This window comes from Typopeltis vanoorti, chromosome 5 (genome assembly GCF_054136105.1).
Source record: "Typopeltis vanoorti isolate ZY-2024b chromosome 5, IOZ_Tvanoo_1.0, whole genome shotgun sequence".
Taxonomy (NCBI): Eukaryota; Metazoa; Arthropoda; class Arachnida; order Uropygi; family Thelyphonidae; genus Typopeltis; species Typopeltis vanoorti.
Window position 1 is genome coordinate 145,172,050 of NC_143553.1, and position 17,972 is coordinate 145,190,021.

The 17,972-nt window shown below is 36.4% G+C and overlaps 1 protein-coding gene across 1 annotated transcript in view; it reads right to left on the minus strand.

Moving 5' to 3' along the window:
* LOC150106906 (esterase OVCA2) overlaps window positions 1-17,972 on the minus strand; it is a 122,943-nt gene that overhangs the window by 64,279 nt on the left and 40,692 nt on the right. Inside the window, exon 4 of the mRNA XM_090393368.1 lies at window positions 7,129-7,199. Coding sequence (XP_090249494.1) covers window positions 7,129-7,199 — 71 coding nt within the window. The remainder of the gene's footprint in view (window positions 1-7,128; window positions 7,200-17,972) is intronic.

Genomic DNA, 17,972 nt, shown 5'->3' on the forward strand with positions numbered 1-17,972 from the left:
AAGAGATTCATAAGAAACGTATGATGTTGAAGAAATAAAATGTACGTAAGGATGATGCCTGTTATGAAAATTATAAGCAGCAGGCTAGAATAGTCACAACTGTTGTACAGAAAGCTAAGTGGGAGTATGAAAAGAAGCTGTCTCTGCAAGCTAAAGACAATTCACAAGAATTCTATCGATATGCTGCAAGTAAAAGAAAGAATGAATATGAAAGAATAACTCTTCTGAATGGAGATGATGTGAGGGTAACAAATGCAGAAGAGATTGTCCAACTAATGAGTGCCAATTTTGTTAAAAGCTATCAACCTGGTGTACACAACATTGAGCACACTGCTACCTCTTCACTGGATGAAGAAACTCAGGTGTATGAGGACGATGTATTAGAGCTGTTGCACAAACTGAATAAGAATTCAGCAACAGAGACTGATGGGATGTCAGCACGTGTGCTAAAAGTGTGTTCAGCTGAACTGGCTATTCCTTTGCATAAGCTGTTTAATATGAGTCTCGTAACAGGGAAGACTCCACAAGAATAGAAAGAATGTTTGGTAATTCCATTGCACAAGGGTGGTGCAATGACCGATGTATCCAACTATCAACCAATTAGTATCTCAGGAGTGGTGGCGAAGATCTTGAAAAAATTGGTTAGGGCTTGCATTCAGAAATGGGTTGACAGTGAATCTCTACTTTGCAATGAGCAACATGGGTTTACTAAGGGAAGGCATGTTTTAGCAACTTGCTCACATTCTATAACAATGTTACCATTGAGTTAGACAAGGCGAATGGATATACCATGATACTTTTGGATTTTGCTAAGGCTTTTGATAGAATACAGCATGGTAGACATTGCAAAAATTGGAGAATATGGATTTGGATTATAGAATACTAGCATAGATAAGAGGATGGCTGACTGACAGATATCAAAAAGTGGTATATGGGGGAATGCGAATCTGCAAGATTTAAGTTAACCAGTGGTGTACCACAAGGATCAGTGCTTGGTCCACTGTTATTCAACCTGTACATATTTGGGAGGATTTGACAAGTGACATACAGCTTTTTTTTTTAGCTGTATGTCGCAAAGATAGGTAAGGTAATAGGCCGGAATTGTGGGAATGGGAAAATGGATGTCATTTCAATGTCAGTAAATGCAAAGTCATGCACTTTGGCATGATTAGATATCTGATGTCATACTGCAATCGTGGCATTATGCTAGAAAAAACTGATCAGGCTAGGGATCGTAAAATGTAGCAAAGATTGCAAATACAATTCAGAAGATAATTGCAATGCTGAAATGAACTTTAACATGAAAAGATAAGGATGTCATTTTGCCTTTTTACAAGGGGATAAGACCTCACTTGGACTATTGTGCACAGTAGGATTGTGAAATACTGATTATGAAGACAGACTGAGAATTTGTAGAGTGCAGACGGTAGCAAACAGGAGAAAGAGGGGGTGATATGATTGAGACTTACAAACTTCTGAAAGGTCATACAGGATTTCACCTGATGAAATTTTTCAATTTATGGAGGGTGGGGAAAGGACAAGAGGACATCCTTGGAAGCTAAGAATAAATGCCACTAAGAAGGGGGTGAGGGCTAGATTTTTCTCTCATTGCATAATCCATGATCGGAATGGATTGCCATTGAATGCTTTGTGTACAAGCAGTGTGAATGAATTCAAGAATAAATGCTAGCTGGCACGTGTAGTATGTGGCCTTCCTTCCTCATACTACACGTATGAGGAAGGAAGGCCACATACTACAGGTGCCTTAATAATAAAAAAAATAATAATAATAAACAGAATTTTATTCAAAAACTTCAATATATTTCATCCAATGTTATGTGGATATCATTCAGGGAGACAGACCAGTAATTACATTCAAAACATGAATCACAAGAATAAGTCATAAAGCATGCACATACTAGCTTGTGTCTTGGTCACAGCTGAAGTATTAATTATACCATTCGAGTTTAAAGAAACAATTGTAAATGTTGTATAGATAAACTATTATTTAAAATAATTATAAAAAATTATAAACAATTTAGTTATAAACAATTATAAACAAGATAATTCAGTTGTGAAGTTACTTCACATGCAAACTTTATTTGCTTACATTTGGATAAAGGATGAAACCAAGAATATAATTTCTTGGCATCTTTAATTTATAGTAAAACCAAATGGATACTTTCAACATCCATCTCTAATCCAGAATACTTCAGTAATAAGGTGTGACGCCTTTTGATTACTAGTATATGGAAATATGGCTGCAGCATTACTTCAACGTTGGTATCACTTCTGGGTCTGGGTCCTAGTGGTGAGACCTCAATAAAGGTCGAAACCAGTCTGGGTAGTGATCCTTCCCATAATGCATAGTATTATGCATGTCTGTAAGGATATATGCATTGCATTATGGGATACTATGGCTATTGAGGCAAAGCCATTAGCCTCTATAAACAAGATAAAGGATGAAACGAAGAATGTAATTTCTTGGCATCTTTAATTTATAGTATAACCAAGTGGAAAAATTTCTATATATATGTGGTAAATGGAATATTATATAGAGCAATTATTTATGTTGTAATTCAGCAATTAGAACTGAAGGAAATACAGGAAGATAGTTTGATTTAAAATCGGGTGTAAGGGGGTGCATGCTATCTCCACTCTTATTCATCATCCATATGGATTGCATTATGAAAGAAAGTGGTATTAAATGTCTATACAGCTAACAGGGATGCTCTCCCTTCTCCCTGCATTCTATGAAAAATCTGATCCACATTAAATAGCAATAACTCCTCAGTCATGTCCTGTCCATTCTCCTTCTATCCACTAAATTTACTCTGCATTCCCTCAATCTTTCTTCATACTCAATATTTCAGAGACAAATCACCATAGTCAATCATCTCTTCATTCTTTTGAAAAATCAGGTGACCAAATCTGTACATAGCAATCTATATGCAGTCTAATCAAAGTCTTATACAAAGGAATCATAACATTCTTACTTCTATATGTCAATGTCCTCTGCATCATTGCCATAATCCATTGTACTGCCCTCACAATTTTAGCAAAATATCCTTGAAATTTCAGGTTCCTATCCACCATTATCTCCCCCAGATCCCTCATCTCCTTCACCTCCTGTATGATAGATCTTTACTTCCTGAATTTTAAAACCTTACATTTTGCAACAATGAGTTGGTAACTACGCTTACCCACCAAGTCTGTTCAAGTCCGTTCTCTTGCAAGGCTATATTCTTCCCAACTTTGTATCATATGAAACATATCACCGTTCAAGTCCTTCCCACCATCATTAAAAAAAAAAAAAAATTAAACAGCAATGACTCCAAAATATATCCAAAGGGCACACCATTAGTGAATTTCCTTTTTTCTGATATCGTTCCTCTATATACAACTTACTAATACTATCAGACAATCTCCAATCCAGTGCAGCAATCTACTCCCCAACCCTCTCTGTTCCAATTTTATTACCAGCCTGTTCATGTGGTAACCTATCAAAGGCTTTTGCAAAATCTAAATGTACTACTGTGTATATATCCCCCCCCCCTTAACCAATGCATTTGTCACCTTGTTATAATAAGTAGATTACTAAAACATGACAGCCCTTTAGCAAAAACCATGCTGTCCATCAAAGAGAATACTGCTGTTATCAATTGAATTCTGAATTTTGGTCTTCACTTACCTCTTTAACACTTTAAACAAACAAACAGATTGGCTCCTAGAATTTGAAGCACTGGTCTTATCAAGCTCCCTTAAGAGTAGGAACAATTTTGCTCCCTTTCCACTCCTTTGGAATTAGGCCTAATCTAAGACTCATGTTAAAAAAGTATGTCAAAGCTGCTGTTAACTCCCTGTAACATTTCTTCAACACATAGTGATGTATATATACCATCCATTCCTAGAGTCTGGTTGACATCAAGTTTACTCAATTCCTCATATACCTCCTGCTCACTCACTATCAGTAGCTCCTCCCTTCCCATCGTTCTCCAGTTCTGCACAATGTTACATTCACAAGGAAGAAATGCCTTTATGAAGTTGATTGTTAATACTCAACTTGCTTGTTTGACACTCAACTATATCCTTCTCAGTAGTTATCATTCTACTATTTTTGCCCTTCCAAAATTAGTCTTTCTCCTATGGGCCATATATCATTGGAAGAACTCCCTAGGATTTTCTGGCCTGATTAGTTAACCACTGCTCACACTGTACTTTTGTTACCTTTGCTAAGTGAGTCACCTTTCTTATCTGCTTTTTGTACTTCTCATGTAACTAGCTATTACTACTCATCTTGTGCTGTCTCTGTAACGATACAAATTACATGCATCATCTCACTGATCCATTTCACACCTACTTTATTTGACCTCCTGAACTTTGGAATGATTCAGACATTGCCTCTGTCAGAACAGTTCCTAAGCAGCACTGATCTCCTTTCCATCTAATTCCTCATTCCATGATATAGCCGCAAGCCATCTCCTGAGTTTATCATAATTGCTAGCCTCATAGTTCTACACATATCCCTTTATCACAGAAGTCCCCATATGATTGAGCACCATGCAGGGGTGAAGCAGTAGTGTCCAGCGCGCCTGTGTGCAAAACTTTAGTTGGCGCCCCTATCCCCCCCCCCCCCTCCAATAAAAAAATCACTTTAAAAAACTTTTTTTTTTTAAAGTATTTCCTCCTCTTTGGCACCTTTACTATCCTGGCGCCTATGTGCGTCGCACACATTGCACATATCATGTTGGAGGCTTAATGGATTTTTTACAACACTCAAAGAGAATTAAAATAGAATTTAATACTTCCTATATTTCATCCTAGTCACTAGGACATCTACGGGGATTACAAAAACAATTAATGTAACATATACACAAATAACAAACAATACTAAGCCCAACCACGTGGGTGACACTAAAGTCCTATCTAGGTAGAGCGCCCTCTAAGGGCAGTAGTAGCTGGCCTGGAATGTAAGGTGGGAACTCTGGTGATGAGTGTTTCCCAAATCTTCGGAAGCTTAATGCAACCGTATTTATTGAGATTTGGTTGGTTTTTGAGAGCTGCTGCTGCTTCTAAGAAAAGTCTCTCTTTCTTGAATTTGCTGTGGTGGAGCATGGTGGTTTTCTTCCATGATACCCTGTGGGTGGTGTCCAAAACATGGTCAGCTAAGCCTGAATGGCCATAGTTGTGTTTGAAGATGTAAGACTTGTGTCCCTCTAGACGGATGGATGCTGATCTGCCTGTCTGTCCAAAGTACACCAGCTTACAGGAACAGGGTACTTTGTAAACTCCAGGCAGAGAGAGAGGAGGGAGCTGATCTTTCGTAGAACGGATAACGGTAGCAAGTTTGCGGTGGGGCTTATATGCTGTGTGTAAGTTGTACTGTTTTAGTATCTTGGCTATTTTTTTGGACACCACCCACAGGGTATCATGGAAGAAGGTATCATGCTAGCTGTCTCTCAAAAACTCAAAAAAAAAATTCATTCTCTTTGTCCCCACATGCTATCCCTTCATTTCAGTCTATATCACCATAATTAAAATCACCCATAATGATCACTCTTTTCTTATTAGCCAGACCAACTTGCCTATACATTTCCTTTTCACTACCTTCCACATTACCAAGGTCTATAGTAATAATCAACTAAATATTTCATTCTGTTCACCTCTAACTCACACCATACTGTTTCAAAAACACTGCCACTATTTGCTCCTTGCATCTTCACCTTTGATGTGTATAACTCCCCTGCTACCATCAAAAGCATGTCTCTTCCTTTTCTGCCTTCACAAAACATATATCTTCTTCCATCTCTGTTCCTGTCAGGATGTGATCCACAGTGAACCATATCTCACTTATTCCAACAATTTTTGGGTAAATGAACTATATCAATGCAACAATTTCAATACCCTTATTTCAAATGCTTCTGACATTCGTAAACATAACTACTACCTCATTTCTGGTTCTATAACAAGTCCCACTGACACAACTTCAGGCTACCCCATATCCTCTGCCCTGGCCATTCCTCTGTCATCACTGATCTTACAACTCTCTCCAGACCTAGATGTTGCCTCCACATCCCTGGCCACCTCAATTCATTCTTGTACATTCACACGTCCACTTCTGTATCCATTACCCATGCTTCTCACACAGTGTCACCCTATCTCCCCTCCCCCCAACTCCCCATTTCTGTGTCTTGTGTTGCGTCTTTCTCATCTTCTCTAATGCCACTCATCTCTCAATTCACAAACTCTTGTGCCCTACGTTCTTGCTCTTCTTGCCTCTCTTATACCACTCCACCCATCCATTTCTCAAATTCTCCCACACATTCATGACATGAACTCCTACTCCTCACACAGCTTTGCTAGTATACCATTCATAATCTTTGCTTGCCTACTCAAATCATCACCATCATACCTGAACAACATGCTGACCACGTTTCCTACCACACTGTTATCTTTTATTCTTCTCAACAACAACATGCTGATATCCAATTGTTCCTTCTCCCTGTTACTGATCAAATCACCCATGCCTACTACCACTATCAACTCTTTCGCCTGTTTCCTCTGGCAAAAGAGTTGATAGTGGTAGATGGTTGATAGTGATTGCCTGCTCAATCACTCTGTTCATTCTATCTTCAGGAAAGCAAACCTTATTCATCTTCTCATTAACCATGCCGCTAATAATTGAATCCTCCATACTTAGCCATTCTTGCTCATTCATCAACTCTTTCACATTGCCATCTTTTATTCATCTTCCTCACTCTTCCATACTTATTAATTCCCTTTATTTTACTTTGCAATCACTTCATCTCTTGCCTCATCTTCACCAACTGTGCTTTCATGTCCTGAATTACTTTCTCACTGCCATTCACCTTCTTTCTTATTGCCTTTGATGTCCTACATTATGTACTGGCTCAATGTTGTTGGCAAATCTTGCCAACAATCTTGCAAATTGTTGGAAAGATTTGCCAACAATTGTGCATAATGATATAAACATTGTTCAGAATGCTATTATACATGATAATGTTTAATTTGTATTATATTTGATGCATACATGGAATGGGAAGGTATTGTGGACAATATAAAAAAATGAATAAAAACATATTTATAAAAAAATATATTTTTACATACCAAAATCAATTGTATTTTTAAAGATTTTTCTAAAGGCACCCAGCTTTTCTTTAAAAAATTCTCCATCTTGTCTGAAAAAAAAATCATTTTTTACACTTCAGTATAGATGAAAATTAACATATGATTACTGATCAATTAAATTTTTGAACTATAATTCTTAACCATTTATCACATTTTTTAGGACAACCTAAAAAATATTGTATGTAAAGAAAAGGAATCAATTCCAATACTTTGCAAAAACACACTAATAGTTTGATATTAGTTAATTTTGAAGTAAATACCAATTGCTAATATAAAGTTGGATAGTTAAGTAAAAAAACTCATTTTATGTTGGCAAATAACACAACATTGGATTAATGTAGCAAATGGATCTAATTCAACAATCAGCATGTTAGTGTTTAGTTAGCTGCTTTGATAGCATTAGCAAATATCAAGAAAAACAAGGCAATGCTTCAAGGTAATGGATGACTGGTTCAATATCAAATTTCTAAAGCAATTCTAAAACACTGAAACATTTTCCCAAAGGCAATACTATATATCAGTATATCAAATATTCCACATAAATTTCTTTATATAACAACCCCTGTATCATTCTAAACTCTATTGTGATCTACTATGTAACTAATTTAAGTAATTTAGTTTAAATATATAGTGAATATTAAGAATATTATCAACTTTTGAAAATATATTCTTCTGCCCACTGCCTTTCTTCTCACATGCAGTGCAGTTAGTGGTGAACGTGCCCTCCATTAAGTACTGTAACTGAACTAAGGAGCTAGCATTTCCTCTACTCAAGTGCAGTAGGGATTGGTTCTACAGACAGGCCATCAGGTAGTACATAGAAATGAATCTGTTGGTAGCACTTCAGGAGGATTCCCAATCAGCTGGTGAAAAATCCTGTTAGTGTTTATTTTGCCATGTCGAGCCTGAGGAGCCCATAGCAGCTTGCAGAAGACGTTGAGGCCATGCTTGGAGGGGGTCTGGGCACTCCCTGTGTGGGATCATGTCCACAAGTCATTCCTCCCATTGTATGCTCCTACTGTATAATTTTTCCAAATATTCAAACATGAAAGACAGCATTAAAAATTATAGTGTTTTTGCATCAATTAAAAAATCTTCCAAAAAAAAATTTTTTTTTTTGAAAAGTATCAATAAAAAAATAATAATACACACACACACACACACCTTAAATATATGAAATTATTAAATATAATTTAATATTATATTAAAGTTATTCTTTAATTTTATTATAGCCAGCCTGGTTGGCCGAGTGGTAAGCGTATCTGCTCTCCAGACAAAAGGCTGTGAGTTCGAATCCTGCTGTGGACATGGATGTTTGTGATTGTCTGTGAAAATTTAGTGGTGGTGGTGAGGTGGTATATGGCGCTGTAGATGATGATAGTTGTAGTTGGTAAAGACAGAGAGTTGAAGAGTAGGTGCTCTCCCTCGATGAGTCTTTGGACTCCCTTGAGGTGTCATGCAATAATAATAATTATTATATTTCACATACTTATATTAAATAAAAGCATTGATGCTTAAATATATATTAAGCACCTCTGTAGTGCAAATTGGAAGAACAACTAAACATTGCACCTTTCGACTGGAAAAGACCCGAGTTAGATTCTCATCATGATAAGAGGAATCTATATCGGTTTTTCAATTGAAGGTGAGTTAGCTGATCTCATACAGGAGTACAGGACTGGAAATTCAGGTTTTTCATCCTGCATACTGACAAATCTGCCATGAGAATACATGCAATTTACACACAAAAAATTCTGTTGGTGTTGGTAGTATGTTCTATGTCGATGGTAGTGGTGTCATTGTGGTATTAGTAGTTGGAGGATTAAGTAGGGAGATGGTCAGCTGTGTATGGTGGAACACAGTGCCCTCCTGCAATGAGTCCTTGGACTCTTTAGAATGTCACATAGTAATAATAATAATAATATATCCAAAGAATCCAAAAAAATAAAGAAAATTACATGTAAAAAAACCTAAGAAACAATTCTGAAATAGTTATCCTGCCAGTAGATAAAGGAAATGCTACAGTTATTCTTGACGCAAATGAATATGCTACAAAATTAAACAACTTCTTATTACTGACACTTAATCCATTGTTGATCATGACCCTACTAGAGGGCTTCAAAATTGCACCAATAACCTTTTAAAACCAACCTCTGAGTTTAATAGAGATACCAGATTAGCTCTCAGATCTCTTCAATCTCTTCCTCCATGCCTATACAGGACTCCCAAAATTCATAAAGTATACCTTTACATCCAATAGTAGAAGGAATATATTCTCTGACATATCTTCTTGCCAATCATCTAGCTAAACTCTGAGCATTTTGTTTTCAGCATCATTCAGCAACATTGTCCTTAATGGACATGACATTTTAACAAGCTCTGATATAGTACATTTATTTACTAACATTCCTACCAAGGATCTCCTTGTCTTGCTACAAGATAAAAGTCTCAGAGAAGGTTATGGCACTCCTTAAACATTGTATCTTCTTTGGATATTTCAAGTACCATAACACAAAATACAAACAGAACTCTGGTCTAGTTGTGGGCAGTCCTTTATCAACAATTTTATCAAATCTTTATATGGAAGCATTCAACAACAACAACAACAACAAAAAAAAAAGTCCTAGAAGAATACTATCATAAGCCAAAATAGAGCCTCTGTAGCTCAGTCAGTATAGACAAAGCCCTTTGGTTGGAAAAACCTGGGTTTGATTCCCGTCCATGATGTGATCTGGTGTCTTTCAATTAAAGGTGAGTTAGCCAGTCTGTTGATGTTGGTAGTATGTTCTATGTCAATGGTAGTGGTGTCATTGTGGTATTAGTAGTTGGAGGATTAACATATTCACGAACACGTTCGAGATATTGAATACTGAAGAGGTGAGGCCTAAACTTCGTCATCACACATATCAGATGACTCACAGGACACCTCGACAATGAGACATCAAGTGTTATGGGATAAATATGAACTATTACATCACTACTATGATATAACCGAGAGAAGAATTCGGGAGTCCTTAGAAATAGCAATGGATCCAAAACATCTAAATATAAACCCAAGTATCAACTTGTCGGAAAATATCCTAGCCTAGTTAGCCAAACGTGTATATGCAAATACGTAAGCACACACAACATGCTCAATGATGCAGTGCACAATTAGAAATATTTTAAAAACATCAGACTCTTCTATAACTACGTATTGGTTTATCTACCAGTTTTCATGCTTTACACCTGAAAAAATCCTTTGTTATTAAGATGAAATGTCATATTTTTAATTAAAATGATCATTATTGCCTTATTCTGGTTTTCTGCCTTATAAACTCGTATGTGTGTATGTATGTATGTATGTGTACACGCACGCACGCACATACGGACAGACGGACGGACGGACAGACAGACATATTATGTTAAATGCATATATTAAGAGATATGTATGCTTAGTGACACACCTGCAGATTGTATGTTTATCAATATCAATCATAATAAACTTTTAATGTTTATTAAGAAAAATTATTTATATAATTATAGTATTTATCTTTAGAACTATTTAAATATATATATATATACAGCATAGCATTGAAATGAATAATCTGTTAAAAACAATTTTCAGCTGAATGTAAAAGAATAAACTGTCACTTCACTCAAAAACAAAACTGCTATTCTTATACTGATAATTATTTATTAACCAATAGTGCCTGTATGAACAATATAACACAACATAATACTGGAGACTGTTTTTGGAATCAACTAAGTTACAACAACATTGTTAGGGTAACAGAAAATGAAGAGAAAAATGATGTATAGAAGAGTGTGACCAGATTAGTCAAAGCTGGAGACAGATAGATGCAAAAAAACTAAGTCTGTTTCTTAATATAAAAAATAGTTGGGTTATTAATGCAGAAAATATTGTTTTGTTTGATAACGCAAAAATGAAGAGATAAAGTGGCAATGGAAAACAATAAAAGCAATTGTCACTAATTATTTACACAAAAGTATTATTCTGAAGTACTGCAATAATCATGGGCCCATTTTAAGGCAAATTACAGGTCAACTGAGTAATCATAAACTTTTAAGATAAGGGATTTCTTACATGTTTACTGTATTTCTTTTGTAACTTTTTTTTTCAACAGAAAGAAACTTCTAAATGTTTTGCCAGATTATTACTAATAGTCTCTTCACGAAGTTAACATTCTAGAGTACATTGAAAGCAAATGGGAAAAGCTATTTTTGAAAACTATAACTTATAATGCATATTACCACGCATGAATCATTTGACATATTAGTCATAAGCTGTTCGTTGTTGCAAAAATCTTTTAGATGATTATTAGCATAATAGAGGTCTAATACATTACACAGGCATATAAAAGACTTCTAAATGTAGGATAAAGCCCTAGTTCCTGTTCAAGGTGCCTTGGGAGTATATAATTTCTATTAATTCCTCAGCTTGTCCGGACAGTTCATCGCAGAGAAAATTCATTGCAGAGACTATTCATCGGGGAAAAATTAATCACACAAAAATTCATCGTGGATATATGTGAAAAAATTTCCCATATAAGAAATATTTTACATATTATTTAATACTTCAATTATATTCAGCTTTCTGAAAATTTTTATTCGGTATAAAGTTATTCATCGCAGATATATGTGAAAAAAAAAATTCCCATATAAGAAATATTTTAAAAATTTTAACAAATAGCTGGCCTGGTTGTCCAAGTGGATAGCATATCTGCTCTCCAGCCAAAAGGTTGCTGGTTTGAATCCCACCGTGGACATGTATATTTGTGATTGTCATTGGAAATACGAGTGGTGGTTGGTGTAGTTGCAGTCAGTTGGTGATTGAATGTTGAAGACAAAGTTGTAGAGCAAGTACCTTCCCTTGATGAGTATATGGACTCCCTGGAGGTGTCAAATAATAACAATAATAATATTTCGATTATACAAGGGTGTTCTGAAACCTTCTCAGGCTCGACCATAGATAGCAACACCATCGGCAAGATTATTTTTTCCTAAGTTGGTACATCTGTCATAAGCATCCATGTGAAACTGCAAGTCATTCTATCAAGTAGTTTGTTTTATACAACTGTCTGAAGCAAAAGTATTGTCTGTATCCCTTGAAATGGATAAAATTGAGTATCATGCGGTTATAAAATTCTTTGTAAAAGAGGGTTTAACGCCAAAAGAAATTCATTCGAGGTTCATAAAAGTTTAGCGCTCTTCTCCTTCATTTTCAACAATTAAGAAATGGGCTGCCGGGTTTAAATATGGCTGTACCAGCCTTTAAGATGATCCACATGAAGAACATCCAAAATATGTAACAACACCAGAAATCATTGATCAAGTGCACGATATGGCATTAAATGACCGGCAAGTCAAAGTGTGTGAAATTGCTGAGACTATAGGCATTTTAAAAGAACGTGTAGGATATATTTTGCACGAAGAATTGCAAATGAAAAAGCTTTGCATAAAATGGACGCTGCGTTTGCTCACAGCAGATCAAAAACGCACTCACATGAAAATCTCTGAACAGTGCTTGGAGCATTTTAACAAGAATAAAACTTATTTTGTGAGGTGATTCATTATCTATGGATGAGACTTGGATTCACCATTATATGCCAGAATTCAAATAACAGTCAAAACAATGGACAGAAACCGGTTGTATGGCGCCAAAGAAGACAAAGTTCGTTTCATCAGCAGGAAAAGTTCATGGCATTGGTATTTTGGGATGCTAAAGGCATTTTGTTTATTAGTTATCTTGAAAAGGATAAAACAATAACAGGGGAATATTATTCTGATCTTTTAACCAGACTAGATGAAAAAATTTGTGAGAAAAAACCTGGTTTGCAAAAGAAAAAATCATCTTTCATCAGGACAATGCACCTGTCTACAAAGGTGTTTTGGCAATGGGAAAAATTAAGGGATCTGCACTATGAATTGTTGGAACATCCACTCTATTCTCCAGATTTGGTTCCCTCTGACTTCTATCTCTCACCAAAACTAAATCTCTTCCTCACTGGTCAACGTTTTTCTTCGAATCAAGAGGTGATTGCAGCTGTAGAGGAGTATTTTGCAGATCTTACTGAGAACCACTACAGGGACAGGATAATAGCGCCGGAGCATTGCTGGAATAAATGTATTAGTCTTAATGGAGATTATGTTGAAAAAGAAAATTAATTTTTAAATTATAAATTCGTTTTTTCATTGTTAGGCCGAGAACTTTTCAGACTATCCTCGTACATATATGACATCTGGATGGGTGTCTAAGTGCGCAGAAATATAACGAACAGTTCGCAGAATAAATATTCTTCAATACTTCCCACGGTGAGTCTCTCACTCCATGGAGGTCAAATGTTGATAATAATGATAATAATAATAATAATAAAATATGATGCCCTTTCTCCTTAAACCTATTCCAGTTTTGTAAATATTAATATTCCATCAGCAGAACCTGCGGCATTTAAGTAATAAAAAGTATTTACAACTTTTTAAGACGAAACAGAAATTAGGAAAATCACCAATCAATAATATATTACTTTCATTGTTGTCATCATCATAAAAGAATAAAAATATTATGAAAATCTAATTTAAATCTAAACAAATGATACATAAATACATAAAAAACTATATTTTGCAAAAATTATCTGGCACTGCATTTATTTTTCACATATTGGTATCAATGCAATATCATTTCAATTATCTAGCGAATAATGCTTTCAGCAAATTTTTTCCGCAATGAATTTTCCCTGTGATAAATTTTCTGCTCAACCAAATTTCCCCTGCGACGAATTTTCCTGTCAATGGATTTTCCTTGCGATAAATTGTCCTCTTGATGAATTTTCCCACAATGAATTGTCTGTGAACCATTCCTCAGAGGTGCTTGAAAGTAGTTATTTTCTAAATGGAGTATGGAGAAGGATGATCATTTCATTTCAGTGTTTGTATTCTACGAAAATGTAGGAAGTGCGACTGCTGTTTGATATTGAATATTGAAGGATGTATAACACCCTTTATTACTCGATATCACCGTGTTCTTACAGATTTCAAAACAATTATATATTTGGTTTAATCCTTTATCCAAGTGTAAGCAAACAAAGTTGGTGCCTGAAATATTTTCAGGACCGGGGAAACTCGTGGCAAAGGTGGTATAACTTCTCATCACTTGCCTTAGTATCCCATAATGCAAAGCACATCTCCTTGTGGACATGTAAAATGCTATGCATTAAGGGAAGGGTCACTACCCAGACCGGTTTCAACCTTTATTGAGGTCTCATCAGTGGGAGCCAGACCCAGATGTGGAAGTAATGGAGAAGACATATTTCCATATACCAGTTGCCAAAAGGTGTCCTTTCGGATGCTTCAGTCTTCTGGATGGTTTAAAAGTTTAAAAGGATGGTTTAATTGGAGATATACAGCTGTGTACAAATGATGCAAAGGTGGGGAGAACAATGAGGAGTCAAGCAGATGTTATGACCCTACAGGAGGATGTGAATAGACCATATAAGTAGAGCTACCAGTTCAATGTAGCAAAGTGTAAGATTTTGAATTTTGATAGGTATGGACAGGATAAAAAAAAAAGTATAAAATTGGTAGGGAAACTTAGAAAGAGGTGGAAGAGATGAGATCTGAGAATAGTGTACCTGAAGTCTGGAGGTCACACTGCTCACGTTGTGAAATCATTATATTGGATTATGATAATGATGAAGAGACCCTTGATGCACATTATGATTACACTGGATTAGAGAGCCTGTGTAGCTCAGTGGATGTGGCGTTTGCACACCACAGTGCTTGACCGCATGAAGGAAGTCTTCTTGGTTTCGAATCTAGTCGGCGACTAGAGGAAATTTTTCTTAAGCCTTTTTTCGACCAGTTCCCAAGTTACTCGACCTCTGGCATGGGCAAGCGGGTTTTTCATCCTGTAAACTCAAGAAAATCAACTGTAGGACCCACACTATTTTCAGACACTAAATATATTGTGTTAGGCATAGGGACCACGAGATGGCGGTACTTGTTGAGCCTTTTCTCTTCACTGCAAGCTGCTTAATTAGTGACAGCCTTGGGCCAGCTATCTCTGAGTGGGTACCAGTGGAGATTGAACTGTCCACTCAGCCTTCAAACGTTAGATAGGGCTGAAAAACAGCCTCGCTTACTCCCTGTATGGGGGAAAAAAAAAGTCGTTAGCTGATTTTTTTTTTTTTATGATATGGATTATAGTATATAAATATAATCACCTGGTTTTCTTGGGGGAGGGGAATGATGGTATACTGAAAAAGGTTCAAAGAAGATTGACTAAGATTGTTTCTGGTCTGTGGAATGAGGATTATAAGGATACATTGAAAGAGTGCAATTTACTGAGCCTCACGAATAGCAGAAGAAGGAGGGATATGACTGAGACATATAAGTTGGCAGGTTAATGTGGAAGAAATTTTTCATAGAAGAGAAAGATAGGTAAAACAGAGGCCATCCCTAGAAACTGTATAAGGAGAGTGTCAGCAAGAGAGTGAGGAGAAATTATTATTATTATAATCATTAACATTTGACCTCTATGGCATCAGAGATTCATCATGGGAAGTACACACTATTGCACACAATGCTCATCCAACCATGCTTTAAACTGATTCAATGTGTCTACACTCAGGCAATGCACTCCACTCACCAATCACTCTCCATGTAAAGAACCTGCTCCTCACTCCTCTGTTCACACTCTCCTTATACAGTTTCCAGTGATGGCCTCTCGTTCTACCCCCTCTCCCGTTCTATGAAAAATCTCTTCCATGTCAACCAGATAACAATCCCTGACAAACTTATATGTCTCAATTATATCCTCCCCCCCCCTCCTCCTATTCACAAGGCTCTGCAACTTACATTCTCTCAATCTGTCCTCGTACTTTACATTCCAAAGACTACTGACCACTTTTGTTAATCTCCTCTGGACCCTTTCCAACATATCCTGGTCGCCATGAAAACCTGGCAACCATATCTATGCACAATAATCCATATGAGACCTCATATGGATTATAACCTCTCATATTTCTCTATTTCTACATGGAGAGTGGCTGATAAGTGGAATGCATTGCCTGAGAGAGCATGCTGTGCATAAAAACAGTGACTGAGTTTAAGGCATAGTTTGACCAACTTTTCTGTGTGATAATTGGGACCAGCGACAATGAGTCTTAACACCAGACCTTCATGGTGTCAAGACTTCCTAGGAGCACAGAAACTGGAAGATATGAATTTGTGGCAAAGATTGAGTGGGTTTGCCCAAGGATTATTGGCACACGCAAAACTGGGGTTAACTGAGGATCAGGTACAGATGAAAATAGAAATGGATATATATAAAACACTCATGGAGATGGTGGATGGGAGGTAGTATTAGTGATATTTAAAGCTTGCTTAAATGAGAGGGAGAGATTGCACATGCAATGGGTTTGAGGCTGTTCAACACAAAGTTGACATAAACAGAACAAGATATCTAACAGGCACTTGTTACAAGAATATAGGCCTATAGAGAATGACTGAGAAATATTTAAGGAAATTGGTTAAGCAAGTAAAACGAGAATGATCAATTTAGAAAATTTTAATTATGGGAACATCTAAAATAAAGAGAGTAAATTTTTCATATTTTTTCAGGAGGCAAGGGATCTTAAAATGATGGGTGATATAAATTGGAAGATTAGGGGAACTGAGTGAAAAGAAAGTTTGACTTCTCAGATTGCAATACTGAGAAAGATATTTGGCAAGCAGAGATAAAAGAGTGGTGATTCCTTTGTATTAAGCCTTGTTCAGATCATGTCTGAATTATTGTGCTCAGATCCCTTTCATTGGGATTTGAAGAAAGATGAAGTAACTTTGGAGAGGGTGCAGAAGCAGATAATGAGAGTTGGTTATGAGGACAGACTGCAGGCATGCAAACTACAGAGTTTAGTGGGTAGAAGATGAAGGGGGAAATATAACTGATACATTTAAGAGATATTCTAGTATTATTTTTCATATATGTAGAAAGAGGGACCATCCTTGGAAGTTGCAAAAGGAAGGAAGGAAGAGGTTAAGAAATAAGGTTATTTTTTTTTTTTTTTGTACAGAGGGGTAGAAGCATGGGATGCACTGTCTGAAAGGGTGCCAAGAGTGCAAACAGTTTAAGAAATGGTACGAGATTTTTATTTTCTAAGATAGATCAATGAGTTTTATGACTCAGTGGATGTCCAGAATAATAACTCGTGAAGGGAGTGTATAATGTGTATAACCAAGGGCCAGAGCCAGAAAAATATAGATGAAGGCAATTTAGTCACTATAAATCAAACGATTGCATCTAGGATCACTTTTACATAATGGCACACATACATAACATATGTACATCATATATATAACAGTTCTAATGTGCTCTGATGATGATGATGATGATGCACTCCTGAACTAAAGTGTTCTTTATCATCTATACACTATATTATACTCAGTTGGCATCCATCCAACTATCAACCTGTAGTTCTTACCTATGCTGTCCAAAAGTAATTGAGAAAGTCATCAAGATCAAGAAAATTGTTAATGGCTGCTAATCAGTGACCACCAATTTCACCAATCAAAATTCACAGCAGATTTTTTGGCCTACATTGCTTACTTCTGGACACATGCACCATGGAAGAGCTTGGAGAAACCTGTACTGTCATGTGACATTTCCAAGAAATTTGATAGGGTTTGGCACTCAGAGCTTCTCAGAAAACTGCCATCTTATGGTCTGCCTGCCTTCCTCCCTTTGTAACTGGACTGCCGTTTTTTCCTCAGGTCGTACACTAAGTAGAAGGTGTTCTCTATTCAGGTTTTCCTGTTAATTCAGG